This window comes from Dendropsophus ebraccatus, chromosome 6 (genome assembly GCF_027789765.1).
Source record: "Dendropsophus ebraccatus isolate aDenEbr1 chromosome 6, aDenEbr1.pat, whole genome shotgun sequence".
NCBI classification, from domain to species: Eukaryota; Metazoa; Chordata; class Amphibia; order Anura; family Hylidae; genus Dendropsophus; species Dendropsophus ebraccatus.
The window spans coordinates 53,933,094-53,951,647 of record NC_091459.1 but is presented as its reverse complement, the minus strand read 5'-3'; the positions used below and the strand labels follow the sequence as shown (position 1 = coordinate 53,951,647).

General features: G+C 44.5%; 1 protein-coding gene across 5 annotated transcripts in view; it reads left to right on the top strand.

Moving 5' to 3' along the window:
• Positions 1-11,946: 11,946 nt before the first annotated feature.
• BCLAF1 (BCL2 associated transcription factor 1) overlaps positions 11,947-18,554 on the top strand; it is a 33,609-nt gene continuing 27,001 nt past the window's right edge. For 4 of the 5 annotated variants that reach the window (XR_011363648.1, XM_069974998.1, XM_069974997.1 and 1 more), the window contains exons 1-2: positions 11,947-12,052; positions 13,986-14,097. Coding sequence is in view for 4 of the 5 variants with exons in the window: in XM_069974998.1 (XP_069831099.1) it covers positions 14,006-14,097 (92 nt within the window). In the remaining variant the exon portion in view is untranslated. Of the gene's footprint in view, positions 12,053-13,783; positions 13,885-13,985; positions 14,098-18,554 lie in introns of those variants that run through there. The other variant, XM_069974996.1, reaches the window with a different exon arrangement.

Genomic DNA, 18,554 nt, shown 5'->3' with positions numbered 1-18,554 from the left:
TGATTGTGCAGAAGTGTGCAGTCAAATTAGGGCTGTGTTCACACATGTTGGAGTGTCATTGCAGTACTGCAGCGTATTCACAAAAATGATGCAATAACACAAGTAAATGATGCTAAATGGCAGAAAGGATCAGAGCCTTATTGTGGGGCTCAACTTCAACGATAACAGATGCTTGATCATAATATGTGCATGGCAATGAAAAGAAAGAAAAATTTAAAAAGTTCTTTACTTTATTCCAATATCAGCGTTACATGTAGAGAATACAGCGTGCTGTGTGGTGTTACAGGTAGAGAATACAGTGTGCTGTGTGGTGTTACAGGTAGAGAATACAGTGTGCTGTGTGGCGGTACATGTACAGAATACAGCGTGCTGTGTGGTGTTACAGGTAGAGAATACAGCGTGCTGTGTGGTGTTACAGGTAGAGAATACAGCGTGCTGTGTGGTGTTACAGGTAGAGAATACAGCGTGCTGTGTGGTGTTACAGGTAGAGAATACAGTGTGCTGTGTGGTGTTACTGGTAGAGAATACAGTGTGCTGTGTGGTGTTACAGGTAGAGAATACAGCGTGCTGTGTGGTGTTACAGGTAGAGAATACAGCGTGCTGTGTGGTGTTACAGGTAGAGAATACAGCGTGCTGTGTGGTGTTACAGGTAGAGAATACAGTGTGCTGTGTGGTGTTACAGGTAGAGAATACAGTGTGCTGTGTGGTGTTACAGGTAGAGAATACAGTGCGCTGTGTGGTGTTACAGGTAGAGAATACAGTGTGCTGTGTGGTGTTACAGGTAGAGAATACAGCGTGCTGTGTGGTGTTACAGGTAGAGAATACAGTGTGCTGTGTGGTGTTACAGGAAGAGAATACAGTGTGCTGTGTGGTGTTACAGGTAGAGAATACAGTGTGCTGTGTGGTGTTACAGGTGGAGAATAGTGTGCTGTGTGGTGTTACGGGTGGAGAATACAGTGTGCTGTGTGGTGTTACAGGTAGAGAATACAGCAGGCTGTGTGGTGTTACAGGTAGAGAATACAGCGTGCTGTGTGGTTTTACAGGTAGAGAATACAGTGTGCTGTGTGGTGTTACAGGTAGAGAATACAGCATGCTGTGTGGTGTTACAGGTAGAGAATACAGTGTGCTGTGTGGTGTTACAGGTAGAGGATACAGTGTGCTGTGTGGTGTTACAGGTAGAGAATACAGCGTGCTGTGTGGTATTACAGGTTGAGAATACAGAGTGCTGTGTGGTGTTACAGGTAGAGAATACAGTGTGCTGTGTGATGTTACAGGTAGAGAATACAGCGTGCTGTGTGGTGTTCTGGAACCTGTAGTACTATGTACAACTGATAAACCAGGAAGTGCAGAAACACAAAACAAAACAAAACCCAACCAAAACAAATGGATTTTTGGTTGTTTCAAAACATGAATAGATAGGTAAGTAATGCTATATGCTTCTGCATAAGTTTAATTTTTTTTTTTTAACCTCTACTGGGAGTTTCCCTTTAACAGCCTTAGGGTCCTTTAACACTGGCAGAAATATCTGACAGATTTTTGAGACCAAACCAGGAATGGATTTGAAAAGGAGGAAAAATCTCAGTCTTTCCTTTATGACCTGTTCTCTGTTTATAGTCTGTTCCTGGCTTTGCTTCAATAATCTGTCAGATAAATCTGCCTGTGTAAAAAGACCCTTCAGGTAGGAGGCCATGTTGGAGAAATACTGAAGATTTTCTATAGCAGAAAATGAGCGAATGTAGAGGAAGGCGTCTTTTTAGAAGATTTTTTCGTACTTTTTCTTTTTAAAAAATGGCTGGTTTTCTATTTGCATAATAGCATTATACAGCAAATTATATAATCCGAAAAAAACTGCTAACATTTTTTAAATCAGTATGACTGCATTTTGGTCTATGATTAAGAGGGGTGGTGGGATGGAGGAAGTGCCAACTGGGACTCATGCGAAACATGTCACTAGTGGACTCACATAGAGGGAGATTCACTAGTAAGGGACTGATTATTTTGTTGAAAATTCCATTAGCATTAAAGGGGTTGTCCGGCGCTAAAAAATTATTCACAGAATAACACACATTACAAAGTTTTACAACTTTGTAATGTATGTTATGTCTGTGAATGGCCCCCTTCCCCGTGTCCCACCCCCCCCCACCCGTGTACCCGGAAGTATGGTGCGCTATACTCACTTGTCACGTTCCGACCACGGTCTCCGATCCTCAGCAGTGACGTCTTCTTCGGGCGGCCAGCGGATCTTCCCGAGTGCCGGCCGCCCTCTGCAGCGTCATCCAAAGCTCAGCCGCGATTGGCTGAGCATAACTGTGCTCAGCCAATCGCGGCTGAGCGGCTGATGACGCGTCCACGTCATCAGCTGCTGGAGTGACTTTCAGTGACACAGAGCGGGGAGAGGACACACTCTCTGTTGGTTTTCCTGATCAGAACAGGTCTGAACACCCGAACCAATTAAAACTTATGACATGTTAATTTTTTCCCCCCAAATATTTTTATTAGATTTTTCAAATTTTATCTATAACAATACAGTTACATATCAAAGGAAGACATAAATAGGATACAATATAGTAAGTTTGAAAACAATTTTGCTATTAAAAACAATAGAATCTAAAGAACAAAAATTAATGCTCTACAGGATCGAAAGAAATGTAAATAAAGAATCTCTATCTTTAATATAATTAAGGAACTCTGAGTACTCCTAGGGTGCCCCTTGCCTCCGCCGTCTGATACCAAACAGTATTACAAAAGTGTTTCATAACAGCTTCCCTCTCCTCCTGCGACATAACCTTTATGAGAAAAAATTTCCATTTTTTAATGAAATTTTTTGTGGAAACATCTTTGTTGCAGATTGCATCCAGCATTTCCCAATGAAGAGTTTCTTTAAGCGAGGTTGTTAGCTCAGAAATAGTGGGAAGTGTGTCAGAGATCCAGTGGTTTAGTAAGCCTTTTAAGGCTAATAACAGAGTAAGATGAATACATTTTGAGGCTATAGGTTTTTTAGAGGGATCTCCATCCCCGGCCACCACAACATGAAAAACATAACTGAGTAGAGTTAGAGGTATGAATTCATTCCATGTATTCTGAATAAAGGTTTGTACTAATTGCCAGTATGTCTGAATTTGAGAACAAGACCAAACACAGTGTAATAAATCTGCGCTAGGTTCTTTACATTTTGGACAATATGTCAAGAAATCATCTGGCATGGTGGAGTAAGAAAAGTTAAAAGCATAAATTGCCTTATGGAGTAGCCGGAAGTGGATTTCCCTCAATTTCACACTGGGAGCGGCTGCAGTAACATATCGGATGCTATTTAGCAATTTTTGTTCCAAATTATCTGTTTGTATTTCTGCAGACCATTTCCGAAGAAAAGGGGGAGGAGATTTGTGTAAGGAATCAACACATATCCTACGGTATATTTGTGAAAGAGATAAGGTGGGAGAAGAATTGGATCATTAATTTTTTCTGCCTTCGCACAAGATTTAACTCTATTAATAGCAAAAGAACACAGTTGTTCAAATAAAACCTGGTGATGGGGAGGGATATCATACATGTCTCTAAATTTTTCCCAAGATAACAACTCTCCCTTATCTGAGTCCAGTAAGTTACTTAAGTCAGTGATTTGTTTTTGTTTCCATACCATATAGTCAGGATTGATGTTACCATGCAGAAAGAGGGGATTGTCCCATAATGGGAAAAACTTAGAAAGACTAAATGGGAGTTTATACAATTTTCTTAAAGCTTTCCATGTGGCCACGGTATCAGCGATAATAACATTGTGTTTTAAATGTGAGGGTAGTTCTGAAATAGAGAAGTGAAGAAGCGAAGCCAAAGGCCAAGGAGAAGAAAGAGCAGACTCCAAGGAATAATTAGAAAAGAAAGAAGTACCGTTAATCCAGTCTCTGATGTGTCTGAAAATGGAGGCCAAATTATAGAATCTGATATTAGGTAATTGAGCACCACCTTTATGTTTGGGGAGGCTGAGAGTATCATATGCTATTCTTGGTCGTTTTGACCTCCAAATAAATTTGGTAAAGGCTGATCTGAGTCGAGAAATATACTTATGTTTTAGTAGTAAGGGGATCATTTGTAAGGGATACAATAATTTAGCAAATGACATCATCTTAATAAGATGAATACGGCCTAAGATTGAAAGGGGTACATTTTTCCACCTATCAAGTTCTTGTTCTATTTTTTGGAAGATTGGGATATAATTTAATGAGTAGAGAGAAGAAGAGGTATGTCCAATTTTAATTCCTAAATATAAAAGGTGTTGTTTTGCTATACCCATACCTTCAGGGTAAATATGGGGAGCCAAGTGTGGTATTAAGGGTAACAATTGGCTTTTAGTAATATTAATTTTAAAACCAGAAAATGAGCCAAAGTTTTTCAAGATTTTTAAAACACCAGGGATGTGTGATGTGGGATTTTCTAGGAATAATAAGGTCTCCTCAGCAAAGCAAGCTATACGTACTTCTTCATTGCCTACTTGAATGCCTTTAAATTCAGGTGTGAGGAGAAGAAATCTAATTAAGGGCTCTAATGCTAAATCAAAAAGAAGGGGGGACATTGGGCAACCTTGTCTGGTTCCTTTAAGGATTGGGAAAGGTCCTGTAATGCCATAACGAGAGAGGGTCATATCCATCCATTCCCAGTTAAGATTATCAAATGCCTTTTCAGCGTCTAAGGCAAGCAGTCCTGGTGAATGGTTTGGATTTTCCCTTCGTCGTACCACTTCCTGTACGGTTAGAACTGTCCTAAAATGAGTTATCGCTGAGCGGCCCTTTATAAAGCCAACTTGGTGGCTACTAATTAACTTAGGGAGAAATAAAGCAAGCCGGTCAGCCATAATTTTCGTAAGAATTTTTAAATCTTGATTTATAAGAGAAATAGGCCGATATGAGGATGGAAGTTGTGGGTCTTTCCCTTGTTTATGGAGTAAACTAATATAGGCCATTTCCCCTGAAGGTAACATGCATTTATTATCTATTATATGTTGATATACTTTTTGGAGAAATGGAACCAGATCAGTATTTAGAACTTTATAAAATTCTCCACTAAATCCATCTGGCCCTGGTGTTTTATTATTATGAAGGGAAGATATTGTTTTAGAGATATCCTCAGGAGAGATGGGGGCATTTAATGATGCCAGAGAAGATTCATCCAATTTGAGAAGATTCAGAGACTGGAGAAACTGTTGACCCGCTAAAGGATCTATAAGATCAGAAGAGTAAAGGGATCGGTAAAATTTTTGAAGAATATTAGAAATAGTTTTTGGATCAGAATGTAATAAACCATTATGATCTTTCATATTTTTGATATGGGAAATATGGCGTTTACTCTTTGCTAAGTTAGCTAATAATTTTCCTGTTTTATTACCATATTTATAAAGACGAGAAAAATAGTGATCTTTATATAAATTATTAAGTATTTCTTGAGCTAATTCAAATTCCTTTTTTGCTATACACCAAAGGGATTTATTTTGTTCAGAAGGTAAAGATAAGAAGGTAGTGTATGCATTGCGAAGTTTAGTAGTAAGAGTATTGTAAGAGGTGGTCGCTTCTTTTTTACGTGCAGAGAGATAAGAGATTATATTGCCTCTTAGTACAGCTTTGGCAGTTTCCCAGAACAGTATAGGAGTTGTGGTATGTTGCGAATTAGTGTCTCAAAACTGTGACCACCATTTTTTAAGAAGATTTTTGAAGACTTCATCTGAAGCTAAAACTGCTGGGAATCTCCAAATAATGTCTGTTCCTTTAGGGTAAGAATCACGTAGGGTTAAAGTAATCGGAGAATGGTCAGATATAACCATATAATTTATGACAGAGTCATCTAGTAGGCTCAAGGCTCCCTGTGAGACTAACATATAGTCAAGTCTGGACCAAGCCATCTGAGAATGTGAGAAAAAAGAAAATTCTCTTTCTTCAGGATGAAGATGATGCCAGGAATCCACTAGATGAGTACTAGATAACAAATTTGTTAAAAATAATTCAGGAGGAGGAGAATTCCTCGTCAGAGGAGTGGAACGTTTCCTATCTTCATGCGGGTGTAAAACTGTATTGAGGTCACCTCCTACTATTATTTTGGATTCACCATCTTGAAGAAGGGACGATTCTAAGTGTTGGAAAAATGGAGCTCGTCTGTTATTAGGGCCATAAACATTATATAAGCTTATATGTCCAGATGGAGTATCCAAAACCATGTGGTGAAATCTCCCTTCTGAGTCTGAGGTTTGAGAAACAATAGAGTGGACAAAATTTCTATGAATAAGAGTTACCACACCACGCTTCCTATTTTGAGCAGGAGATCCAAAGACTTCACCTACCCAAAACCTTTTCATTCTAACATAATCTGATTCAGACAAATGAGATTCCTGTAATAACGCTACATCCGCTCCCAGTCTTCTAAGATGTTTAAGGATGAGCGCTCTTTTGGAAGGAGAGCGCAAACCTTTTACATTCCAAAAAACGATTTTCATAAAAGCCAGGAGCGGATGAAGTGATAAGAGGCAGGCACCCCAAGAGCACACAGCAGTAGTAGGGATAAGAAAAATATAGATGAGAGACTCATGTTACAATTAGACCTGAGAGCATAAAAACTGAAAAAAACCTTACATAATATATACAGAGAGCAGTATAGCAATAATATTGCAATATATCTAAATCTTACAACTAAATAAGCGAAAGAAAGTTGGTATAAGACTTCACTTTTTTCACACAGAAACATACGGAGTATTCGCTGACTCCGAGCGGGCATATAGCCTGGTGAGAAAATAGAAAGATACAAGAAAAAGAAGAAATAGAAAACAAATAGAAACATGGCGAGAAAACGTAACTCGCTAATATCAATAATACTACATAGCAATATCTCTTCCTATACATTTTCCTATTCAAGCAGGATTTGTACAAGTAAACAAATGCCATGACTAATTTGGTAAAGGAAAACTCTTTCTTTAAGGTGAAACCTTAGGAAGTCATAGTAGAATAGGAGGAGCATAAGTAAAGGGAGAAAATGATGGAATATAAAGGAATAGGAGATATAAATAAATATCTGAAGTAAGATGATGACTCTTGTTAGACATGTTAGTCAGTATAGTTCATCACTCCATATCTGCTGAAGGAGATGTAGAACTATCGTCTCTTGTTCTTATCCCCAGGAGGAGTAGCAGAAGTCAGGTCTCTCAAATTCTCTAGGAGAGACAAAGCTTCTTCAGGGGTCTGGTATACACTGGTAGATCCATCTGATTTGAAGACTTTTAGAATAGAGGAGTGCAAATCTTATTTGCTGATGTCCTAGAGCCGTACATATTGGTGCAAATGCTTTTCGTTTTTGGACTACTGTAGCAGAATAGTCATTGAATATCAGAATTTTGTGACCTCTTATAAGATCTTCAGTTTTCATTTTCCTAAACGCCTGTAAAATAGCAGCTTTATCTGCATAATTGAGATATTTGACTATCACTTGTCTCGGTTTGTTAGTAGTCTCATTTTTGGAAGGGGGTAAAGTGTTTGCTGGAGGGCCTATACGATGTGCCCTTTCTACTTGACAAGAGCCTTGTAAACCTAGGGTCTGTGGTAATTCTGAGGTGCAGATGATGGATAATTGTGGCAGTGGTATGCTTTCAGGAAGACCTATTATGCGAAGGTTACTCCGTCTTGATCATCTGTCTTGTCCCTTAATGTTGCTGTAAGTTTCATAGTTGTTTGTAGCTTAGATTTAGTCATGACTAGTTCATCCTCCACTAACCCTAGGCGCTCTTCTAATTCATGTATTTGGGAGGTATGATGAGAAATGTCTCCCTGTATAGCAGATAGTAAGGTCATTATAGTGGCTTCCAAGGAAGCAGCAATGTCTGGTATTATTATTTTGGCCACTTCTATGGCTAGTGATTTACAGGAAATAGACAGTCCAGGAATAAAAGATTCAGTGTTGGGGTCATTTGTGACCATTTCAGAAGAAGCAGGAGGTGAATGATTTATATTTGTGTCTCCTGTGGTGCTGTGCTGCGCTGCTGTGTGAGGAGACAGTGCCATCTTGGATTTTGTCTTCTCCCTCTGTGGGAGAGGTATAGAGGAAGAGGGGGCTCTGTGTTGCTTCCCAGCGCGCTGCTGTTGTTTCTCCATGTCCCTAACGGGTAGAGGAGTATGTCAGGTGTTCTGGTATTTACCGTGGTAACGGGTAACAGCTGGGAGCCGAGTCTATAGCGAGTTACTGTGAGAGCTCCTTCACAGTGCTGCCATCCTGTGCGCGCTGGAACTGGAAGTCCTCCATTTTTTTTTTTTAAATGACAGTGATACTTTTGTGACATAGTGTAAGTCAAATCCCCCCACCAGAAGACTGACAGGGTCAGAAGTCAGGCTTTTTAGGGTCCACCTTGTTCTAGCTTCTGGGAGGTCCCTTTCAAGCCACATTGGATACCCTACCTCCAGTGGTGTAGCTACCATAGAGGCAGGGTAGGCAGTTGCTATGGGGCCCGTGCAGGAGGGGGGCCCAGGGCAGAAGGTAAGAGCTTGTGTCCTTCTTCTTAACCCCTTATGTACTGCAGTGTGTAAGTAACCCAATTAGAGATGAGCGAACCGGGTTCGGGTCCTTCCGAACCTGAACTTTCGGCATTTGATTAGTGGAGGCTGCTGAACTTGGAAAAAGCTCTAAGGTTGTCTAGAAAACATGGATATAGTCATTGGCTGTATCCATGTTTTCCACATAGCCTTAGGGCTTTATCCAACTTCAGCAGCCACTGCTAATCAAATGCCAAAAGTTCGGGTTCGGATGGACTTGAGCATGCTCGAGGTTCGCTCATCTCTAGTCCCAATGTTTACTTACATGCTGCAACACAAAAAAAGGGTTAACAAGCAGAAGACAGAGATCTCTCCTTCACTGCACTGATAACCTCTGTCCTCTGTTCTCCAGCTGTGCAATCATATAGGAATGGAAAATGTGCAGAGCTCTGTGCAGAGGTCAGGGGTTATCAGTGCACCAGCAGTATATATATATATATATATATATATATATATATATATATATATATATATATATACATATACACTCACCGGCCACTTTATTAGGTATACCTGTCCAACTGCACGTTACCACTTAATTTCTAATCAGCCAATCACATGGCGGCAACTCAGTGCATTTAGGCATGTAGACATGGTCAAGACAATCTCCTGCAGTTCAAACCGAGCATCAGTATGGGCACAACCATCTCTAGGGTTTACAGAGAATGGTCCAAAAAAGAAAAAACATCCAGTGAGCGGCAGTTCTGTGGGCAGAAATGCCTTGTTGATGCCAGAGGTCAGAGGAGAATGGGCAGACTGGTTCGAGCTGATAGAAAGGCAACAGTGACTCAAATAGCCAACCGTTACAATCAAGGTAGGCAGAAGAGCATCTCTGAACGCACAGTACGTGGAACTTTGAGGCAGATGGGCTACAGCAGCAGAAGACCACACCGGGTGCCACTCCTTTCAGCTAAGAACAGGAAACTGAGGCTACAATTTGCACAAGCTCATCGAAATTGGACAGTATAAGATTGGAAAAACGTTGCCTGGTCTGATGAGTCTCGATTTCTGCTGCGGCATTCGGATGGTAGGGTCAGAATGGCGTCAACAACATGAAAGCATGGATCCATCCTGCCTTGTATCAACGGTTCAGGCTGGTGGTGGTGGTGGTGTCATGGTGTGGGGAATATTTTCTTGGCACTCTTTGGGCCCCTTGGTACCAACTGAGCATCGTTGCAACGCCACAGCCTACCTGAGTATTGTTGCTGACCATGTCCATCCCTTTATGACCACAATGTACCCAACATCTAATGGCTACTTTCAGCAGGATAATGCGCCATGTCATAAAGCTAGAATCATCTCAGACTGGTTTCTTGAACATGACAATGAGTTCACTGTACTCAAATGGCCTCCACAGTCACCAGATCTCAATCCAATAGAGCATCTTTGGTATGTGGTGGAACGGGAGATTCGCATCATGGATGTGCAGCCGACAAATCTGCGGCAACTGTGTGATGCCATCATGTCAATATGGACCAAAATCTCTGAGGAATGCTTCCAGCACCTTGTTGAATCTATGCCACGAAGAATTGAGGCAGTTCTGAAGGCAAAAGGGGGTCCAACCCGTTACTAGCATGGTGTACCTAATAAAGTGGCCGGTGAGTATATATATATATATATATATATATATATATATATATATATGCATGCGCCGTGCTTTGTGTTGTGCGTAGGGGGGCCCCTTAAAAATTTTTGCTATGGGGCCCCGTGAATCCTAGCAGTGCCCCTGCCTACTTCTTTCCTGAAAACAGCTCCGCCTGGTTCGCTGCAGTGACCTCTCTCTGTGGTATTGACAGGACGACAATAGAACTCATAGTATTGTGGGGTGGGAGCTATATGCTTTAGGAGGGAGCATGAAAGTAAACAAGCTTTATAATTTCCATGACACTGTTATACAAATCGTATCAGAGGGTCAGATCTTCATTGTCATCCCGTGAAAAGATATTTTATATATATATATATATATATATATATATATATATATATATATACACACAAACACACACACATACAAAACTGTGAGATACTGTGATGGTGCACTGACCTCTGTGAGATACTGTGGGGAGTGCACTGACCTCTGTGAGATACTGTGCGGGGTGCACTGACCTCTGTGAGATATTGTGAGGAGTGCACTGACCTCTGTGAGATACTGGGAGGAGTGCACTGACCTCTGTGAGATACTGAGAGGAGTGCACTGACCTCTGTGAGATACTGAGAGGAGTGCACTGACCTCTGTGATACTGTGAGGAGTGCACTGTCCTCTGTGATACTGTGAGGAGTGCACTGACCTCTGTGATACTGAGAGGAGTGCACTGACCTCTGTGAGACACTGAGAGGAGTGCACTGACCTCTGTGAGATACTGAGAGGAGTGCACTGTCCTCTGTGATACTGTGAGGAGTGCACTGACCTCTGTGATACTGAGAGGAGTGCACTGACTTCTGTGAGATACTGAGGAGTGCACTGACCTCTGTGATACTGAGAGGAGTGCACTGACCTCTGTGATACTGAGAGGAGTGCACTGACTTCTGTGAGATACTGAGGAGTGCACTGACCTCTGTGATACTGTGAGGAGTGCACTGACCTCTGTGATACTGAGAGGAGTGCACTGTCCTCTGTGATATTGTGAGGAGTGCACTGACCTCTGTGAGATACTGAGAGGAGTGCACTGACCTCTGTGATACTGAGAGGAGTGAACTGACCTCTGTGAGATACTGTGAGGAGTGCACTGACCTCTGTGAGATACTGTGAGGAGTGCACTGACCTCTGTGATACTGTGAGGAGTGCACTGACCTCTGTGATACTGTGAGGAGTGCACTGCCCTCTGTGAGATACTGAGAGGAGTGCACTGACCTCTGTGATACTGAGAGGAGTGAACTGACCTCTGTGAGATACTGTGGGGAGTGCACTGACCTCTGTGAGATACTGTGGGGAGTGCACTGACCTCTGTGAGATACTGTGAGGAGTGCACTGACCTCTGTGAGATACTGTGGGGAGTGCACTGACCTCTGTGAGATACGGAGAGGAGTGCACTGACCTCTGTGAGATACTGTGGGGAGTGCACTGACCTCTGTGAGACACTGTAAACAGCATAACTACACATGGTGTTGCCCTATTCTGAGGACTGAGGTGTGGTTTTTCTATGTACAATTTTGGGTAGATACAATAGCTTTTTGCTCTTTTTAAAGGGGAAGTGAAGTAACCAGTGACAGCAATTACTGTAGAGACGAGTGCGTCCTGTGGAGGGACCTGCCGCATACCCTCCCTCACACCAGTGAAGCCATTTGCCTCACTTTAGGGGGCGGGGCAGTGGCTCGCTTATCTCTTTCTTACGTTTGTGTGCGGCTCGTGCGCGGTGACGTCACCAGTCCTCCACTTCCGGTGTGATAGTTCCTGTTGTCACCGCCCCCCGGGGCCATCACGTCACACGGAGAAGGAAAGGGAGGAATGGTGGAAAAGCGCGAGCGTACATCCGTGTGATCCGCGACTGTTCTGTCAGGTGCGTTCCGGGGTGTGCACAGTGCTCTATGGCGGACATATCTCTTCTCGGGCCCATATATGTAACATGGCTCCTAATACCGCCAGCAGTACCGCTGCAATGTGCGCATGGCCTGCTGCCTGGGGCTGGAGCCTGCAGGACCTTTGACCCCGCGCCATGCACTGCTGGATATAACATACTATGAGGGGGCCCCCATCTGCACGTATGCGGCTTATCCCGTGTACTGTGTGCAGGCTGCATCCGCCTGTTCTGCTGCATGTGTGCACTCCTCCCCCTCCAGCGCTCACCATGGATGGGCTAAACAGGCCCTGCCCTCCTATACCTAGGCCTCCTGAGCCATTACACCTGTAACCATCTGATGTCCCTTCTAGGGCAGCAGGACACTGGATCTACCATAGCTGCCCTCAGGTGTAGCTGTGCTCGATCAGAAACAGCAGTGTGCAACATTTAAAGGGGTACTCCAGTAAAATTATTTCTAATCAACTAGTACCAAAAAGTTGTATAGATTTGTAAATTACTGATAAGTACTTCCAGTACTTATCAGCTGCTGTATGTCCTGCAGGAAGTGGTGTATTCTTTCCTGTCTGACACTGTCCTCTCTACTGCCACCTCTGTCCATGTCAGGAACTGTCCAGAGCAGGAGAGGTTTTCTATTGGGATTTGCTACTCCTCTGGACAGTTCCTGTCATGGACAGAGGTGGCAGCAGAGAGCACTGTTTCAGACTGGAAAGAATGCACTACTTCCTGCAGGACATACAGCAGCTGATAAGTACACTTTTACATAGAAGTAATTTACAAATCTGCATAACTTTGTAACACCAGTTAATTTAAAAGGTATATACTTTCCTCCAGAGTACCCCTTTTAATCCTGCACAATGGATGACAGCTTTGCCCCATCACTAGGCGCATCAGTATAGACTGTGAGGAATGTCTGTGTAGCTCTATGTGTCACTGGTCAGTATGAGGTCCCATATGAACAGGTCTCCCACTGCCTTAGGTTTTTTTTTTTTTTGTCAGCTAATAAGGATCCCAATTTACGGACGCAATAAGGACCCTTTGATTTGTATGTGGTCATTCAAACGTTTTCCACACACGTTTTTGAGCACTTACCTGTTCTGAAAAGAACAATATGGTCTGTTTTTTGAAAACAGAAACTCCAATGGAAGTCAATGGGACTGTTTTTCACCGAAGCATTTCCCTGATCATTATTTAGCTCTTTAAAGGGGTTATCCAGCGCTACAAAAACATGGCCACTTTTCCCCCTACTGTTGTCTCCAGTTCAGGTGCAGTTTACAATTAAGCTCCATTTACTTCAATTGAACTGAGTTTCAAAACCCCACCCAAACTGGAGACAAGAGAGGGGGAAAAGTGGCCATGTTTTTGTAGCGCTGCATAACCCCTTTAACCCTTAGGCGACCCTGGACGTGAAGGAGGCGGGATCCGTTTGAAGTCCGCTCGGGTCCCGCCTCCTTCATTGAGTGGCTGAGCGGCCCTGAGATGTAGCGTCTCGGTTGGCGTCAGACACCAGGAAGCAGCCGGGTACCGGAGCGCCGCGATGAGTGACCCGCCGCTGGAACCGGGGAGGTGAGTGGACGTCTTTTATTTCAGCCACCTCCTCCCCAGTCCCCCCCAGAAAGTGTCCCCATGCTGGAGCACCCCTTTAATGCATAGTCAGTCATGCATGGTTACTGATGCTCAGCTGCTGTTCACTTGACATCTGAACAGAAGGAATTGTCTACTCAGTCAGTCACTTCAGTGTTATAGAAGATCCAAAAATCCCATCACAGGAGATCGTCTACATTGGACTGTCCTCTGGCAGAGAGACGACCCATGTGAGTGATTTATACTGCTCCAGTGGGTTCCTACCATAGGCAGAGAGAGGACTGGGACAATATCTTCTACTAACCAATGTGTTGTGTGTTTATCTTTTCAGTTACCCATTAGTTTTCGAAAATGGGGCGATCAAACTCAAGGTCCCATTCTTCAAGATCCCGATCGCCATCTTCCTCGCGATCAAGGTCACACTCGAGGAAGAAAAGATATAGGTAAAGACATGACTTGTATTTGGCATTATGTATTGCTTCTTAAGAGAACAGGTGTTTATACAATGAGCTATGTGACAGCTGGTGGATTATTGTAGTTTATACAGATGAGATGCAAATTGCAGACTGAATGCAGATAGTAGAGTCCAGGTGCTGAGAATACTATTCCAGGGGAGATTGATACATGCAGTATTTTATAACCTAGTATGTTGTGTATTTGGGAGTGTGTGCATTCACATCTGATATCACCACATGAATATTTGCCAGGGTCTTACTACTTGTAGACAATGAGTAAAGGCGGACATCATGGAAGCTAAAGTTGGAAGCTTCTACAGTGACCACCTTGTTGTAGCTGATTATTGTCTGATGGTGGCCAGGATAGAATATTCCAATACCTACAGCAGATTACGTGCATTCTCATTCACCTGTGGCATTTGATGTTTCTTTATGGAATGCTGAGTGATTAATTAAAGGGAACCTGTCACCCCCCGTACCGGGGTGACAGGCTCCCGACCCCCCGTTAGAGACCCCTATACTTACCTCATCCCGCCGGGTCCCGCTTCTGGATTCGGTCGGGTCCCGGAGATCTCAGCCGCTGCAGCCCGGCGCGCGCGCTGAGAGATGAGTCCAACACCCATAGAGAATGACAGGAGAGTCCAGCGCTCCGTCATTCTCTATGAGCGTTGGACTCATCTGTCAGCGCGCGCGCCGGGCTGCAGCGGCTGAGATCTCCGGGACCCGACCGAATCCAGAAGTGGGACCCGGCGGGATGAGGTAAGTATAGGGGTCTCTAACGGGGGTCGGGAGCCTGTCACCCCGGCACGGGGGGTGACAGGTTCCCTTTAAAGAAATTAGATTAATTCACTTTGGGGGGCCCCAAGGTATTGTGAAAATCGCAAATTTGATTTTCAAAACAATTCTTTCTGCACTCTGTCCTGCAGGGGAGCCAGCGGCCTGCGCTACATGAGCTCAGGACTACATAGCCAGATGCAGCTTGAATTATGGAGAGTCAACTCCAGAGCACCAACCTTCCCCACCCCACCGAGGACAGTTTAGGGGCTGATTGTGTCCTATATTCAGCAGACAGGGTGGCCTGACAGTGTCAGACCACCCGACTGTGACCTTTAAAGAGAAGTCCGACGAAATTTTTTATTAGTGTTGTATAGCCACCCCAAAAGTTATACAAATCACCAATATACACTTATTATAGGAAGTGCTTTTTTCCCTGCACTTACTACTGCATCAAGGCTTCACTTCCTGGATAAAATGGTGATGTCACGACCCGACTCCCAGAGCTGTGCGGGCTGTGGCTGCTGGAGAGGATGATGGCAGAGGGATGCTCAGTGTCCCCCCAGTGCCCTGTGTCTCTGTGTCCCCCTGCCATCATCCTCTCCAGCAGCCACAGCCCGCACAGCTCTGGGAGTCGGGTTGTGACATCACCATGTTATCCAGGAAGTGAAGCCTTGATGCAGTAGTAAGTGCAGGGGAAAAAGCACTTTGTAAGATTTCCCATAATAAGTGTATATTGGTAATTTGTAGAACTTTTGGTAGGCAATACAATACCTTAATAAAAAATTTTGCTTGACTTCTTTTTTTATTGTTAGAGTAGAGGGCTGATTCAGCAATGTGCCCGACTGCTGGGTGAATTATGCAGCTACTGATATAGTTGCACAGTCCTTTCCCTTCTTTTGCCTTAATTATTGTCTTTAGTAAGTCATTTAGGGACAGCATGCTGCCTTGTAATGAATGATACCTTGGCCAGAGAAGCAGACAGAGAATGAATACAGCCGCTGCTTTAGTTTTAGTCAATAGTCTGCTGTGTACTGAAATGTTCAGCAATATATGAGGGGGAGTAGGCAGGATGGGAGAGTTGTAATGAAAAGCAGAGGGGAAGCAATGCATTCTGGGAGTTGTAGTATTGAGCAACTACTCAACCAGAAAGCACAACAATATGTACTGTCTGAAAGAAGGATTAGGGATCCACACAACAAATTCACTCTATTTGTTTAAGATTTTGCTTTTTGTTTACAATGTAATGTGGCTACATCTACAGCATGTCATTTTCTGCTGTGTGTTGCGTGTGGATTTGTGGCAAATTTTCTTCAATAAGTAGGTTGTTCCTCTTAAACTACTTATGTCCTGTAGGTGATCAGTATATAGAAACAAAATTGTGACAAAATTCTTATTTTCATATGAATAAATTTCTTTTCAAGAGCATCATAAAATTGGAAGTGCAGTGCTTTTGTTTCTATATACATGTAGGATTGAGGAATCCTTTTGCACTGGCACCCAACGTCTCCAGGGAGTGCGGTCTGCTGTTGCCACTATACTATAGGGGATCAGTGTCTGATGATGGGCTGAATAGGGGATCAGTGTCTGATGATGGGCTGAATAGGGGATCAGTGTCTGATGATGGGCTGAATAGGGGATCAGTGTCTGATGATGGGGAGAGTAGGGGATCAGTGTCTGATGATGGGGAGAGTAGGGGATCAGTGTCTGATGATGGGGAGAGTAGGGGATCAGTGTCTGATGATGGGGAGAGTAGGGGATCAGTGTCTGATGATGGGGAGAGTAGAGGATCAGTGTCTGATGATGGGGAGAGTAGAGGATCAGTGTCTGATGATGGGGAGAGTAGGGGATCAGTGTCTGATGATGGGGAGAGTAGGGGATCAGTGTCTGATGATGGGGAGAGTAGGGGATCAGTGTCTGATGATGGGGAGAGTAGGGGATCAGTGTCTGATGATGGGGAGAGTAGAGGATCAGTGTCTGATGATGGGGAGAGTAGGGGATCAGTGTCTGATGATGGGGAGAGTAGGGGATCAGTGTCTGATGATGGGGAGAGTAGGGGATCAGTGTCTGATGATGGGGAGAGTAGGGGATCAGTGTCTGATGATGGGGAGAGTAGGGGATCAGTGTATAATGATGGGGAGAGTAGGGGATCAGTGCCTGATGATGGGGAGAATAGGGAATCCGGGGGCTGATGATGGGGAGAATAGGGAATCCGGGGGCTGATGATGGGGAGAATAGGGGATCCAGGGGCTGATGATGGTTAGAATAGGGGATCAGTGTCTGATGATGGGGAGAATAGGGGGATCAGTGTCTGATGATGGGGAGAGTAGGGGATCAGTGTCTGATGATGGGGAGAGTAGGGGATCAGTGTCTGATGATGGGGAGAGTAGGGGATCAGTGTCTGATGATGGGCTGAATAGGGGATCAGTGTCTGATGATGGGGAGAGTAGGGGATCAGTGTCTGATGATGGGGAGAGTAGAGGATCAGTGTCTGATGATGGGGAGAGTAGGGGATCAGGGGCTGATGATGGGGAGAGTAGGGGATCAGTGTCTGATGATGGGGAGAGTAGGGGATCAGTGTCTAATGATGGGGAGAGTAGGGGATCAGTGCCTGATGATGGGGAGAGTAGGGAATCCGGGGGCTGATGATGGGGAGAATAGGGAATCCGGGGGCTGATGATGGGGAGAATAGGGGATCAGGGGCTGATGGGAGAATAGGGGATCAGGGGCTGATGGGAGAATAGGGGATCAGGGGCTGATGGGAGAATAGGGGATCAGGGGCTGATGGGAGAATAGGGGATCAGGGGCTGATGGGAGAATAGGGGATCAGGGGCTGATGGGAGAATAGGGGATCAGGGGCTGATGGGAGAATAGGGGATCAGGGGCTGATGGGAGAATAGGGGATCAGGGGCTGATGGGAGAATAGGGGATCAGGGGCTGATGGGAGAATAGGGGATCAGGGGCTGATGGGAGAATAGGGGATCAGGGGCTGATGGGAGAATAGGGGATCAGGGGCTGATGGGAGAATAGGGGATCAGGGGCTGATGGGAGAATAGGGGATCAGGGGCTGATGGGAGAATAGGGGATCAGGGGCTGATGGGAGAATAGGGGATCAGGGGCTGATGGGAGAATAGGGGATCAGGGGCTGATGGGAGAATAGGGGATCAGGGGCTGATGGGAGAATAGGGGATCAGGGGCTGATGGGAGAATAGGGGATCAGGGGCTGATGGGAGAATAGGGGATCAGGGGCTGATGGGAGAATAGGGGATCAGGGGCTGATGGGAGAATAGGGGATCAGGGGCTGATGGGAGAATAGGGGATCAGGGGCTGATGGGAGAATAGGGGATCAGGGGCTGATGGGAGAATAGGGGATCAGGGGCTGATGGGAGAATAGGGGATCAGGGGCTGATGGGAGAATAGGGGATCAGGGGCTGATGGGAGAATAGGGGATCAAGGGCTGATGGGAGAATAGGGGATCAGGGGCTGATGATGGGGAGAATAGGGAATCAGGGGCTGATGATGGGGAGAATAGGGAATCAGGGGCTGATGATGGGGAGAATAGGGAATCAGAGGCTGATGATGGGGAGAATAGGGAATCAGAGGCTGATGGGAGAATAGGGGATCAGGGGCTGATGATGGTTAGAATAGGGGATCAGTGGCTGATGATGGGG